At 39.1% G+C, this 13,685-nt stretch overlaps 1 protein-coding gene across 1 annotated transcript in view; it reads right to left on the reverse strand.

Moving 5' to 3' along the window:
- Positions 1–6,313: 6,313 nt before the first annotated feature.
- Positions 6,314–13,685, reverse strand: part of Tnfrsf11b (TNF receptor superfamily member 11b) — a 28,045-nt gene continuing 20,673 nt past the window's right edge. Inside the window, exons 3-5 of the mRNA XM_021183914.2 lie at positions 11,717–11,908; positions 9,761–9,985; positions 6,314–8,064 (exon numbers count right to left, since the gene is read on the reverse strand). Of these exons, the coding sequence (XP_021039573.1) occupies positions 7,676–8,064; positions 9,761–9,985; positions 11,717–11,908 (806 nt within the window). The 3' untranslated portion in view covers positions 6,314–7,675. The remainder of the gene's footprint in view (positions 8,065–9,760; positions 9,986–11,716; positions 11,909–13,685) is intronic.

The following is a 13,685-nucleotide window of genomic DNA, read 5'->3' on the forward strand; positions in this document are numbered from 1 at the left end:
AGCACTTGGAGGCAGAGGCAGAAGGGTTGGGGAAATTATGAGGACAGCCAGATCTACATAGTGAGACATCATTTTTAAAGATAGAAATAAAGTCAGAGATAGAGGCAGATGTATGGATGAAAACAATGGAAGAGAAGATAGGTTTAAAGATGCTGATAGTTTATAACTGGGTCTTTCCTTAGAGCTGCAACCTGTATAAAGTGCAACCTTTTGAGTCCTCTACTTTGTCACTCAAAACCTTTCTTTATTATAGCAAAAAAAATTAAGATAACATAATAAATAAGACTTAGGTAGAAAGGAGAATAGAGTATGTAAATAAAACCTTCATAGAATGTTTTGTTGACACACATGGACTATCTTTCTAATGGTGCTTCCTTATATTAGAATTGTAGTCTATAATATGACCCTATCAATAATAATTTCTAATATATCTATGTCGTATGTGGGCAAGGGAATAAAACATATCTAGACTCATGAGCATACTTTTTAAACTCAGATTTATTCTTCCATACTAACATTCAAAGAACAACTTTGACTTGCTATATTTTTGGCTTCTACTGTGGTAGATGCAGAAGTGGAAGATAGATAAAGAGTATTCAAGTTCAAATTCACAAGTAAGGAAATCTACTGGAGACCTGAGATTATAAAGCACGCAAGTGGCCCCAGATCTAAGAAGAGACAGCAATAATAAGGACAGAGGGCATCCACATGCAAGTATCCCAGGAGAACATGGGGCTGAGTGCTAGGAAGAACAATTTAGCTGGTAAGAAATTGAGGACAGCCAAAGATAGGCTAGTGGGTCAGTGCCAAAATCCCTGAGAGCAACAAAAGTTGGAGGCTTCCTTCAGCAGTTTCTGCTTCTGTGAACCCCTCTGAATGTTCTCAGAAGGTACAGAGAGAGCTCAGCGAGCCATACAGCCTTAAAAGAAGGAGGAGGAACAGTAGCCCTAAGTGGAGAATAAAATGCCTACTTAATAAAACAAAACTGTTAAGCCATCAGGGAAACGGGCAAAAACTGCAGGCTTTATGATATCGGTGATCACTCATCAAAGCTGAGAGCAGAAAAATGAGGCTGAGGGAAAAGAGTCTTTCTAGAGAGAGAGAGAGAGAGAGAGTCGGGATTCGGGGCTGAACTCACAGCTTCAAGAATTGAAAAGGCCACACACATACCTAATACAGAGCCTTAATGAGAACACCAGAGACTGTGTGTACCTCCCACTCCCCCCGTAAGGCCAAAAAGCTTTGCATAACTAGCAGCAAATGCAAGAAAGCAAAGAGTACATGAATGTGCAGGGAAGCGTCTTCGAAGCACAGCTGCAGTTAAAGGCCAAAATCCTTAAAAGGGCATTGCTCTCATGGACAGCCACCAAATCCCAAGAAATGCCCATGTACAGAGAGGTTCGAAATCTGGGCTGTGTGTAAATACAGGGGGAAAAGTCAGTGTAAATACAAGAAAGAAAAATCAGGTAGATCCTGTTACTAAATGGATGAATATGAAGCCCTTCTCTATAGTTCCAGCAAGAGGGAAGAAAGGAAAGCTAATCACCAGGTCTACAAACCATGCACACTCCTGTTCACATACTGTCATAGCCAATGTAGCTTTAAATGAAAACTCGAAGCTTATGAAGAGGCAAGAAAAGAGTCAAAACAAACAAGCACAAACACACCCGACAACCTTGCCAGGCCACAGAAAAATCACTGAAAATAAGTTCAAGACTTAATAAAAGGTGACAATCCTTAATGGAGTGTGGCACTGGATAAGCAGTAGAGTCAACCAGTTAATGGGGCTAGGCATGGTGGTGGATGCTTGCAATCTCTGGAGGCACAAACAGGATGATCTTAAGTTTAAGGTAGCCTTGGGTACATAACAAGTTCAAGGCCTGTCTGAACTATATAAAACCTTGTCTCAGGAAGCAAATGTGCTCTGCTGGCGACATGGCCCAGCTAAGCTGGTGAAAGGGCTTGGACATAAGCCTGACTTATGACCTGAAATCACTTGACGCCAGATTTGATGACTCATATCTGTGACATCAACACACATAATCTAAGATGGGAGGTAGAGACAGGAAGCTTGGAGGACAATTAGCCTGGAAAACATAGTGCAGTGCAAAAACAACAGAGACCTCGCCTCAACAAGGTAAATGGGAAGAACTATTGCCAAAAGTTGTTCACTCACTTCCATATATGCACATGGGCATGAATGCTCCCTCACGCACACACAATTAACATCCTAACTTCTTAAATTGATAAAAACCAATCAATTAACAAACAATCCAAAGTAAATGCAAATTAATGGATTAGTACAGAGGTTAAGAGCCAGGTACACAGATACAGTGTCAGGTGAAGATATATATATATATATATGTGTGTGTGTGTGTGTGTATATATATGTGTGTGTGTGTATATATGTATATATGTGTGTATATATATATACACACACACAGCCAAATGTAACTCAGTGGTGAAATGCTAGCTTTCACAAAGCATTCTGCTGGGACAAGTAAAATTCAGCACACATTCTATAAATTTTAATGTAGTTGATAAATCTGAAATATAAAACTGTGAAAGAAAACAGAACAAACACTTTAATTTGGATTTAGTGTGGGTACTGGAATATAAGGTGTGCACAGGCACTTGGGCTCACACATGCACAGAAACACAAACACACACACAAACAAATTCCTGAGTGTGACCCAAACCTGTAATCCAACAATCCTGAGTTCGAGGTAGGAGGATTGAGATAAATTCAAAGACAGCCTGTCCTGTATAGTGAGTTCCCAGGAAGTTAGGGCGACAGACATAGTGAGACCCTGTCCCACAGTAAAAGAAGGTATTTTGTGATTTCTAATAGCAGCTCAAAGTTTTGTTTTTGCAGACTCACAACAAAAACATAAAAGCTAGATCACAGACTGAGAAATTATTGTAGAAAACCACTGTAGGCTGAAAGGTTTGCAGTAAGGATGGACTAATATTGTAAAAATGGCCATCTTGCCGAAAGCAATCTACAGATTCAATGCAATCCTCATCAAAATTACAAATCAATTCTTCATAGAGTTAGAAAGAGCAATTTGCAAATTCATTTGGAATAACAAAAAAACAAAAACAAAAACAAAACAAAACAAAAAAACAAAAACAGGATAGAGAAAACTATTCTCAACACTAAAAGAACTTCTGGAGGAATCACCATCCCTGACCTCAAGCTGTACTACAGAGCAATAGTGATAAAAACTGCATGACATTGGTACAAGGATATATAAAGAACCCTTAAGCAACAATTAGAAAAGAGGAAATATAATTAAAATGGGAAAAATATCTGGATAAAAAGTCAATGAAGATTCAAAGATGGTAGGAAATATATGGAAAGAGGGTTAGAGAGATGGCTTAGTGGTTAAGGATACTTGCTGTTTTTCTAAAGGACTGAAGTTTGACTCCCAGCACCCACATAATACATCTCACAACGTTCTGTAAGTTCAACTCCAGTGGATCTGATTCCTCTGACCTCTGCAGGTAGCTGCACACACCTGCACATATCCATGTAAACACAGAGAATATATACACATATTGATGCATATATGCACGTATATTTAAAATATAAATGTGTGTGTTTGTACATTAATATGCATGAATGTATTTACTGTCTGTCTCCATTGAGAAAGGCCTAGATATAAAGACATTTCAGTGACAAGGATTTACCTAACACCCTGGTTTCCAAATAGTGTTTTAAAAGTTTATCCATTATTACTGAGTGTGTACGTGATGGATTGTCTACATATGCCACTACACACATGTAGAGTTAAAAACACAACTTTGTGATGTGGGTCCTCTCTTTCCACCTATACTTGGCTTCCAGAGATTAAAGTAGTCACTAGACTTGTGTGGCAAGTACTTTTACCCACTGAGCCAACTCTCTTGCCTAGAAACATTTTTTTTCTAAATATAATGTTTAATGAAAGGAAAAAAATACCTGATTATAGACCTGAGGAAAGAGATTTTTTCCAGAATTATAAATATAAAAGGAGAGATAAATCATGACTGGAATTTTTCTCTTGGAGAAGACAAAACTTGGACTAAACCAACCCCTAAAGAGTAGCTAAAGAGGCTCATCCAGTAAGAATCTGAGTAATTTTGCCTCAATGCCTTTAGGTTTCAAACTCAAGAAGCTGACTGCTGTAGGCCATTTCATTTTCTGGCAATAAGTTCAGTTCAGTTCAGTTCAGTCAATGAACTGGCGCTCCCAAGTACCAGGTACAGACTACTAGTTAACCCCTGAACCCTTGCCTTCTCCTTCAATATTTGACTTCCACAACCCTGCCTTAGTATGACAAAGGAGGGGTCCTGTTCCTGGAAGGAATTTGACTTTGCCTTGGCTTTGTATTTCTTTAGACTTACGAGTTTGCATTGCTACAACATGAGATTTAAGTTAGTGTAACTCTCTAATGCACAGGACGGGGGAAAAGGAGAAGATGTAAGTGGACCCTACTCACAAGGTCACTTCTTGGAAAATGAAATTAATAAGTCAGTGCACTCCCCCATTAGGTGTCTTCATGTCAATCCTAGAGTAAGAGAACAGAGGTCACTTTAGGTAATTTGACACTCAATTGAAAGTTAGATGTGTATGAATGGAGAAAGAGTAGGAACCTCCATTCAAAGGAAAGTATTTTACTTCTCTTCTTTCAAAAGCTTGGATGCCACCTCTTTGCATTTACTCCAGTGACTCTAACAAATGTCACAGATTATGGTTGAGAATAGCAGAAGCATTTCCTGAGATGTGGAAGAAAGATGTGAGCCCACTAGCCCACCCAGGGTCCTGGGAGAAGCTGTCTGTGTGCTCCCACTTCTGGCTTCCTTGACTTAGGGCCCCACCTCTTCCTTCTCTATCCTCACACCATGGTCTCCTGCTTTTCCTCACTTGGGTATTTCTGTTTTTCAGTTGGATGTTTTATTTATTTACATTTCAAATGCTATCCCCTTTCCCAGTTTCCCCTCTGCAAACCCCCTATCCCATCCCCTCCTTACCCTGCTTCTATGAGGGTGTTAGCCTCACAAAATTTGTTTCACTGAAGACCAAACAAATCAAGGAATGGAAAGGAGGAGAGCTGAATAAAGAACTTTATTAAGAACAATAGTGTGTTGAGGAAGACAGCCTCTCCCCTTTCAATGACCACTTAAATCCTGTTCTGGAGGGAGAATCCTTCATGTAATGTTTCTTTTTGATTGGTTATTTTATTTATTTACATTTCAAATATTATCCCCTTCCCTGGTTTCCCCTCTGCAACTCTCCCATCCCCCCCAGCCCCTGCTTCTATGAGTGTGCTCCCCCACCCACCCACTGCCCTAGCATTCCTCTGCACTGGAGCATCAAGCCTTCACAGGAACAAGGGCCTCTCGTGCCATTGATGCCAAATAAGGGCCATTCAGCTTTTTCAAACCTTCCCCTAACTCCTCCATTGGACCCTGTGCTCAGTCCAATGGTTGACTGTGAGCATCCACATCTGTATTGGTCAGTATCTGGCAAAGCCTTTCAGGAGACAGCTGTATCAGGTTCCTGCCAGCAAGCACTTCTTGGCATCCACAATAGTTGTCTGGGTTTGGTGTCTGCATGTGGGATAGTTCACCAGGTGGGGCAGTCTCTGGAGGGCCTTTCCTTCTGTCTGTGTTCTACTCTTTGTCCCTGTATTTCCTTTAGACAGAAGCAATTCTGGGTTAAAATTTTGGAGATGGGTGTGTGGTCCCATCAACTGAGGGGCCATTCCTAACCTCTCGATATGGTCTCCACAGGGCATTTCCTATAAAGACCCTCATCAATGGAAATGGGTCAGTGGGATAATTGAGGATCTTTTCATCTCATAGTCCTTAATCTAATTACATCCACAGAATTCTCTTTTCTAAATGAAGTAACATGTGCACAATATAAATGAAAGGATGTGAGGACAACCGACCACCCAGGTGATATAACTACCTTCCAGATACTGCCTTTTCTTTTTTTAAGAGTTAGGTAGTGCAGTTTTCAATTCTTCCAGTCAGGAGCATACTTTGGTCTTCTGATGTGGATGGTGTCACTTATGACTTGTTTCATCTAGACACCAATCTGAACTTCAGAAATTCTCCAGTTTCTTATATAGAAAAAACAACCACTTTGGAGATTTTCCTAGCCCACATCTCTTCATCTCTAAAAGTTTTTTACAGCGTAGCTCAGGATTTTGTATATTAAACAACTCCTAGATGTTTGTGGTGATCAAAGATGAACAGGCAAACTGTAAGCCAATAAGCCTAATAATGTCTTGTTCAAATAAAAACAAGAGTAAAAGAAATGAAAAATAATTTGAAAACTTTAATGATGTTATTTATATAGTATGATCATAAAAATCTTTAAATAAGGTACATTCAATTTCTCAGAGCATCTAATATTCAGATAATTTATAGTTCATACACTTTCTGACATTAAACAACTGAATACATAATGTATTTTCCTATAAAATGATATTACATCTTATACAGATAAAATTATATTATAAAAACATTCCCCACTGGAAAACTGACAGTACCTATTGGAAAACACTACCAAGTTTCTATTAAAAATATATTTTATCTCTTTTATTTGTCTCAATAGTAAACAGAATATTTTTTTCTTTCTAAAATTAAGTCCTACAACATTTCTCTCTAGGTTTATAATATGTACAAAACATATCTGCATGAATATAAATAGCAATACTGTAATAGTCTTACAGATATATTAGTAACTTTTACAGAAGAACATATGCTTTTTAATAAAAGCCTTTAATACAACTGAAATCTCAAAGCCTTTTACATTGACATTCCCATATTCAAAGAGATCCAATGGAGTCTAGACTTGATTTCTATTATTATTGCTACTATTATTTCCAGTTGAATTACTACATGTGGTAATGAGAGGACACAGATTATGTAGATAAACTGTTGGGGTTTTGTTGAACATTGGGGGAGATATCAATTCTTTCTCCATATAATAGTTTCTTTTGGTGCTGTGAAACCAAGCCAGCCATTGTTAATGTAAGAAATAAAATTAGTTGATTATTTTTCAAACTAAAAGTACTTTGAGTCAGCTTAGGTCCAACTACAGAGGAACAAGAAACACTGGGTTCTTGGTGGCAATCTGTTAAATAAACTACCACAACCCACGCCTGCCTGGCTAGCTAAGTCTGCAACTCAGATCAAATCTTCAGAGGGAAAAATAGCTAACAGTCAAGCTTGCCTAGCAACCTACAAAGGTGATGAGGCTCACGTACCTGATAAACATTATAAACAGAACGTCATAGACTATCAGATGCAGAAGGAAACAGACCTTCATCTAGGGGTGACACATAAAATAGTAGAAGCCATCTGATTGATCAGCTGTGAGGAGAGGAAGGAAGGGACGACGTATGTTTGAGGTTATAAAAAAATACCCTCTGTTCTCACTCAGCATGCTTGACTTTCTGGGTATACACCTGGTTTTATACAATTATAAAATAGCCTGCCTCACTCTCCGGACTCAGAGTCCCCAGTGTGTGTGTTGGGGGTGGGGGCGGTCTTCATTCCCCCCGACTGATGAGAAAGGAATCACTGGGCCGTTTCAAGTGCCTGAGAAACAAACAGTCTTCTCATCCTCAGTCAGTTTTGGCCCATCCTGAAGAAACAGCCCAGTGATCATTCCTAGTTATAAGCAGCTTATTTTCACGGATTGAACCTGATTCCCTATCATTTCTAAAAAGAGCTTCTGATACAATCTGTACATTGTGAAGCTGTGCAGGAACCTCATGGTCTTCCTCAGACTGTGGGTGACAGTTTTGGGAAAGTGGGATGCTTTCAAGTGCTTGAGAGCATACATCAGGCCCTTCAAGGTGTCTTGGTCACCATTTTTGATCCTCCATAAACTGAGTAGCTTCGGGAGCTGCTCGCTCGATTTGCAGGTCTTTCTCGTTCTCTCAATCTCTTCTGGGCTGATCTTCTTCCCAGGCAGGCTCTCCATCAAGGCCTGAAGCTGCTCTGTGGTGAGGTTCGCGTGGCCGAGATGCCGCTGCACACTGCTTTCACAGAGGTCAATGTCTGCATGAACCAAAGAGATGCTCTCATGAGTCTTCCTCATCTGACACCTCAGGCAGACATGCTCACACAATTAGTGACTACATTTTAAGAAAAAGCTTTGCTGTAGGCGATTTATGCGACCAGTGATTTCTGATTAAGGCGATATTATTGTATGTTATAATAGGAAATCATACAATTTATTTGAAGTCTCCAACAACAGTCTTGTGAGAAGCTTCAGCTACTAACACTGAACAACAGAAAACTATGGACCGGACCACCTTCAGTTTTCCCAGGAAAACATGAAACTTTAAAATCACAACATTTCAGGGGAAAGGGAAACAGAAAGTACTCAGGTTCTTTAATTTATAATGAATATTTTTTTCAGTTGGCATCTAACCTTGGCCCTATTTGACAAGAGTCACTTTAACTAGTCTTTAATAAATATACACAGCACTGGAGAAGCACCCGAGTGTGGCAGATATGGGAAGCCTGTAATGGGAGTCCAAGAACAGTGAACACACAGCCTGGGGGGCATTTCAGCAGTGAGCCTGGGCATAAACAGAAGAAGGAGTAACTAATGTCTCTATTAACGACATGAGTCATTTACTATCTGTGAGCCTTGAGGCAACTCCGTTCATCTTTCTGGGCTGCAACGTTCTCATTTATAAAGCCGGGAATTGGGTCCTTTCACATACTGACAGTTCCCGGCTTTCTATTTCTTTTTCTTTTTGCTTCAGGGCTAATTATAGGTTCAAAGAATAATGTTGTTTTGCCAGAAACACAAGAAAAGTTTAGTCTTTGCATAGGTAAAAAGCACAGGACTGTCAAGAGGGCTAAGTCTGCTAAAATCTATCACTCTGGCTTTCCATGTCTGAAGCTTTATGGGTGCTGTAGAGAAACTCTTTCAGATATTAGGTATAGCAGGGTATTTTCTGTTCCTTATTGTCTGCATTAAGAAAACCCTCCTTCATCTCTGTGGCATGTCTTCCCAAATAGTAAGTCTCTTTGTACTGTATATCATAAAGTCAAAAGTTTTTGATATAGTATGCATAAATTTCATGCAGACTGAAGTTCATGTTCTCCACTTTGGGTCTCCTCTCTCCTTCCCTCCATGCCTTCCCTCTTTTCCCTCTCCACCTTATTTCTAAAAGAGATGCTTCAGGAAACCCTAGAACATGCAACTACATGATTTTAGCTAGCCCTTTCTTCTAAGAAGCTCAAACATTTATTGGACCTTACTAATCCTCACCGCAGGTGTTACAAAAATGGTAATTTGGATGCAGGCTATACAGTTAGGATTAATGAGAGGTTACCCGAAAGACACTTAGTGTCTCACTGAAGAGAATTACCAAGTACAGCAGTGCGTGAAATGTGAAGCAGGAGCCAAGGGACCAAGAACCTTCTTCTAGGCAGACGTGACTAGTGTAAAGACCAAAGGAATCTGTACGCAGAGTCCTATTCCCTGCGGCCTAGACCTACATGTGAAAGGCATGCCCTTTCTTTCAGTTACTGCAGAGGTTAGAACAGAACCATTCTCAGCTGTGACAGGAATTGTGTCTACATTGTCAGTTGGTGAGAAATTGCCAGTACCATGACATTTGCAGGAGGAAAACACTGGCCCTACTACGTAGACAATAGACAAATAGTCTACTTCCTATTTTATGACAACTTGGTTCCTGTGATCACCCATTGACTTGTTTATTTCAGGAGCTGGTACCTTGGATGATCTTCTTCACCATTTCCTGGTCTCTGTTTTGATGCTTCCACAGCTTCAACAGCTGGAAGGTTTGCTCTTGTGAGCTGTGTCGCCGTTTTATCCTCTCTACACTCTCGGCATTCACTTTGGTCCCAGGCAAACTGTCCACCAAAACACTCAGCCAATTTGGTATGATCTTGGTAGGAACAGCAAACCTGAAGAAGGCCTCTTCACATAGGGTGACATCTGTAGAAAGAGTGATCAATAACAAGATTCACTGAATGCTATTACTTTCTGCAGTCCTTCCAACAAAAATAAAACAAAACAAAGGCAACCACAAAATGAGTATAGGGGTTGAGTTTTCTGCAAGACACCATGCTAAAAGGGAAGTTTGAATTAACAGTTTTCTGGAGGATGCTCTTAATATAGAGACCAACTGGGCTTCTGTGTTATCTTATGAATTCTTTCATTCCCCTTTGTCTTTGGGGAATGGGGGTGAAGAAGTAAACATTGATAGACGTTTAATGAGAATGTAATATGAATACACACAAATAATTGACAAAAATTCTATAACTTAATGTAAATATTAATACTTTGTTAAGAGGTTACTTGGCAACTACCAGCTACTTCGAGGTCAGGGTCAAAGAAAAAAAAACATAAAATCATTCCCTAGAAAGAACTTAAGCAATAATCAAAATAACGCACTGTGTTTATGTGCAATCACGATAGCGTATTATTTAATGTGTTGTAAACGTGTTTATCAGTAGAAACAGAAATATATAGGTGAATGTTAAACATTAACCATCTACATTTTTTTCTAAGTAAATTTCACAGTGTTTTCTTTATAAGTATTAAAGTTAATAAAGTGAAAGAATTGGCATATAATAGATGCTCAATGAATTGCAAACATACATTCAGTATTAAGGCTAGAATTAACTCTTTTCATTAGCCTTCCCATTCATTCTATTTTATTATATTTAGATTAGAAAAGGGCTAAATTAATTAAGGTATCAGATAATGTAGTGAAAGACATTGGAAATGGTTTGAAATTATAAAATATGCCTGTGTTCATTCTTATATTTCATGTTTCTGTATAATAAAGAAAGGACATTTTGGGAGAGTCACATTGGTTTGTGTCACTTTCACCTTATGCATAAAGGGGCAGCATTGGTGTATAAGTCCCTGAGGTGAAGTACTGAGATTAGTGTAGGAGCAGGGTGGTAGGGTGAACGAATACACTGATAGGATCACCCAAAGGGAGTGGTTTCTTCTATTTGCTGTGACTACAAGCCAATAAAGAATTTAACACAACCAAAGCCCCTTGCAGCTTCAATGCACTAAACATATGGATATGACTGGTAACAAAACCAAGTTTTTGTTTCTAATTTCTCAACAGTTTATGTCATTTTTAGTTGCCAATTTATAGTTTAGCTAATACAGACATTCTAAGAGATTATAAAAATATGTAAGTCAATTCTACAATTTAAGGTTGGCAAATTCGTGCTCAGGTTATAAGCTTGAGGTCCACATGGGTTATTCTTGATTTTAGTGTGAGAGCTCTAGGAAGCTTCAGTGTCCCTGGGATCAGTGAGGAGATACAAGGATTTGTGTTGTTGTTTTGTTTTGTCTTTTTTTTTTTTTTTTGAGACTATTTGTTTGTTTGAGTTTGAGCTTTCAGCAGCTGTTAGACAGGTTAAGAAGCAGGAAATGTGAAATGTAGCCAGACTTGGTGGTATGCGCCTTTAATCCCAGAACTCCATAGGTAGAGGCAGGCAGATCTCTGTAAGTTCAAGGCTAGCCTAGTCTACAGAGTAAGTTCCAGGACAGCCAGGACTGTTAACACAGAGAAACTCTATCTCAAAACAAACAAACAAACAAGCAAACAAACATAAAACACAAAATGTGAGTTTGTGTTCTTCTCAGAGAAGGCTATGCTGAGATGATAAGAGGACAGGGTGGCATGCTGTGTATAGTTACCTATTCCACACTTTTGCGTGGCTTCTCTGTTTCCGGAACACACGTTGTCATGTGTTGCATTTCCTTTCTGAATTAGCAGGAGGCCAAATGTGCTGCAGTTCGTGTGTTTTCTACAGGGTGCTTTCGATGAAGTCTCACCTGAGAAGAACCCATCTGGACATCTTTTGCAAACTGTGTTTCGCTCTGGGGTTCCTGTTGGAAAACACCCAGAAATTTAGCACCTTCTTCCCCAATCCTTTCTCTGCAGACAATAACTTAGCACAGTTCTCGACAGTTTTCACCAAGTGTTTACTGCTACTGTGTATTGCAGGGAACTTTCAGAGTTTCCATTTTTCACTTCATTAGACAGAGATAACAAAACTTCTATAGTCATCCCCTCAGGCTCTTTCCCCTTCTTGTAATACCCACACAAGTTTGTTGCGTTATTACCTACAAAGACGCTCCTGAAATGGGAGATGGAAGGGAAGGCGGGTGGGGTACTCATTAGTGCTGCCTCTGACAAAGTGCCAGTAAGGCTTGTCAACCGTATTCTTTGCACAATTATTCCTGGAAAAACCATCAAGATAAGTGCTGTGTGTCTGCTTTACTGTCTGTCACTCTTTGAAGTCAGCACCCATTCAATGTTGCATCGTTAAATTCCAATCATTTCTTACGGAAGTTCTTTCTCTCCTAGCTTCTAATTGGGAACCGTGCTAACCCTGAGAAGCACACAATTACAATAAAACTCTTAAAGGTGGTGGTAAACTTGACTGCTGACTCCAATAGTATCCCCAAGGTTGAGCTACATAATAGACACATGATGGTGTAGTGTTTGTTTACACTTTTGAGTAAATAGCAAATAAAATCTTTGGGAAGGATAACTATAAGGATATTTTACTTTGTGCTTCTAAGGCATTCATTACTTTTGAAGACATCATTGGATTTGAAAACTCTTGAGTTGAAGAAACTTTCAATAGAGATGCAACTGAAAATAAATATATTCAAGCCCTGGACTCTATTATGCATGAGCGCGGCACACATTATAGTGCATTTGCATATGAAAATATCTCCATCTAGTGTAAGCTGGCTGAACAGATTTAGACTTCCATATTCAAATGTAGATTGCATAGGCCAGCTCTGGCTCATGCAAGATAACAAACACAAAAGAGACAAATGAAAGCTACAGAAAGTTATTAAATTTCATTTATTAAAAAGTTCCACCTTGCATTTCATTGTGTCGTTTACCTATCCTGGAAAGAAAAATAAAAGACCAGTAAAACAGTGTGGTTCTAGTCTCATCTCCTGTCTCTTCCTTTATTTTTTTTCTTTTTTAAAAAGTGATGATTCATTGCCCTGTAAAAAGATAAAGGGCTAGCAGGGATGGAGAAGAAGGAAAACCACAGCCCTGGAGTCTCACATAAATGCTGTTTTCAACGCTGCGGTGACATTGTCATAAGATCCACCCTCACAAAACAAAGGGAGTGTACACTGGAAAGTATACTTCCTTCCTACTTCCCTCTCCTTAGATGGAACCCTACTCCATGCTCAGCTCTACAATCTTGTAAGTAGAAATATTTAGGCATCTAGTCTCTGTCACCTTACTGGGGATATGTCACTTAAGTGTGTGGATCCAAGAATCCATTTGCCAACTGCTACATGATTTATATAGAAAGAAATGTTATCCTTCTTTAGGTATGTGTTTGTGACTTGACTTTTCTGATGTCATCTAACAAGAGATCATGGATGTAAAGTAGTTCTTCGGGTGAATTGCTCTTTCTAATTCTTTTAACAAGAGGAATCCAAAGAATAACTTGTTGGTAAGCTTCCTCTAATAATAACTTTTTTTAAAAAATCAACAGAACTGTTGGGCCTAAAAAAGATGTAGCCATCTAAGTGATGATTCTGCCTCATTAGTATGTGTAGAAACAGCAAGCATCTAGCCTGACAGATAAAATGTGAGACACTACAGTGACAAGATGAATTGTAATTC

Source organism: Mus caroli, chromosome 15 (assembly GCF_900094665.2).
Source record: "Mus caroli chromosome 15, CAROLI_EIJ_v1.1, whole genome shotgun sequence".
Taxonomy (NCBI): Eukaryota; Metazoa; Chordata; class Mammalia; order Rodentia; family Muridae; genus Mus; species Mus caroli.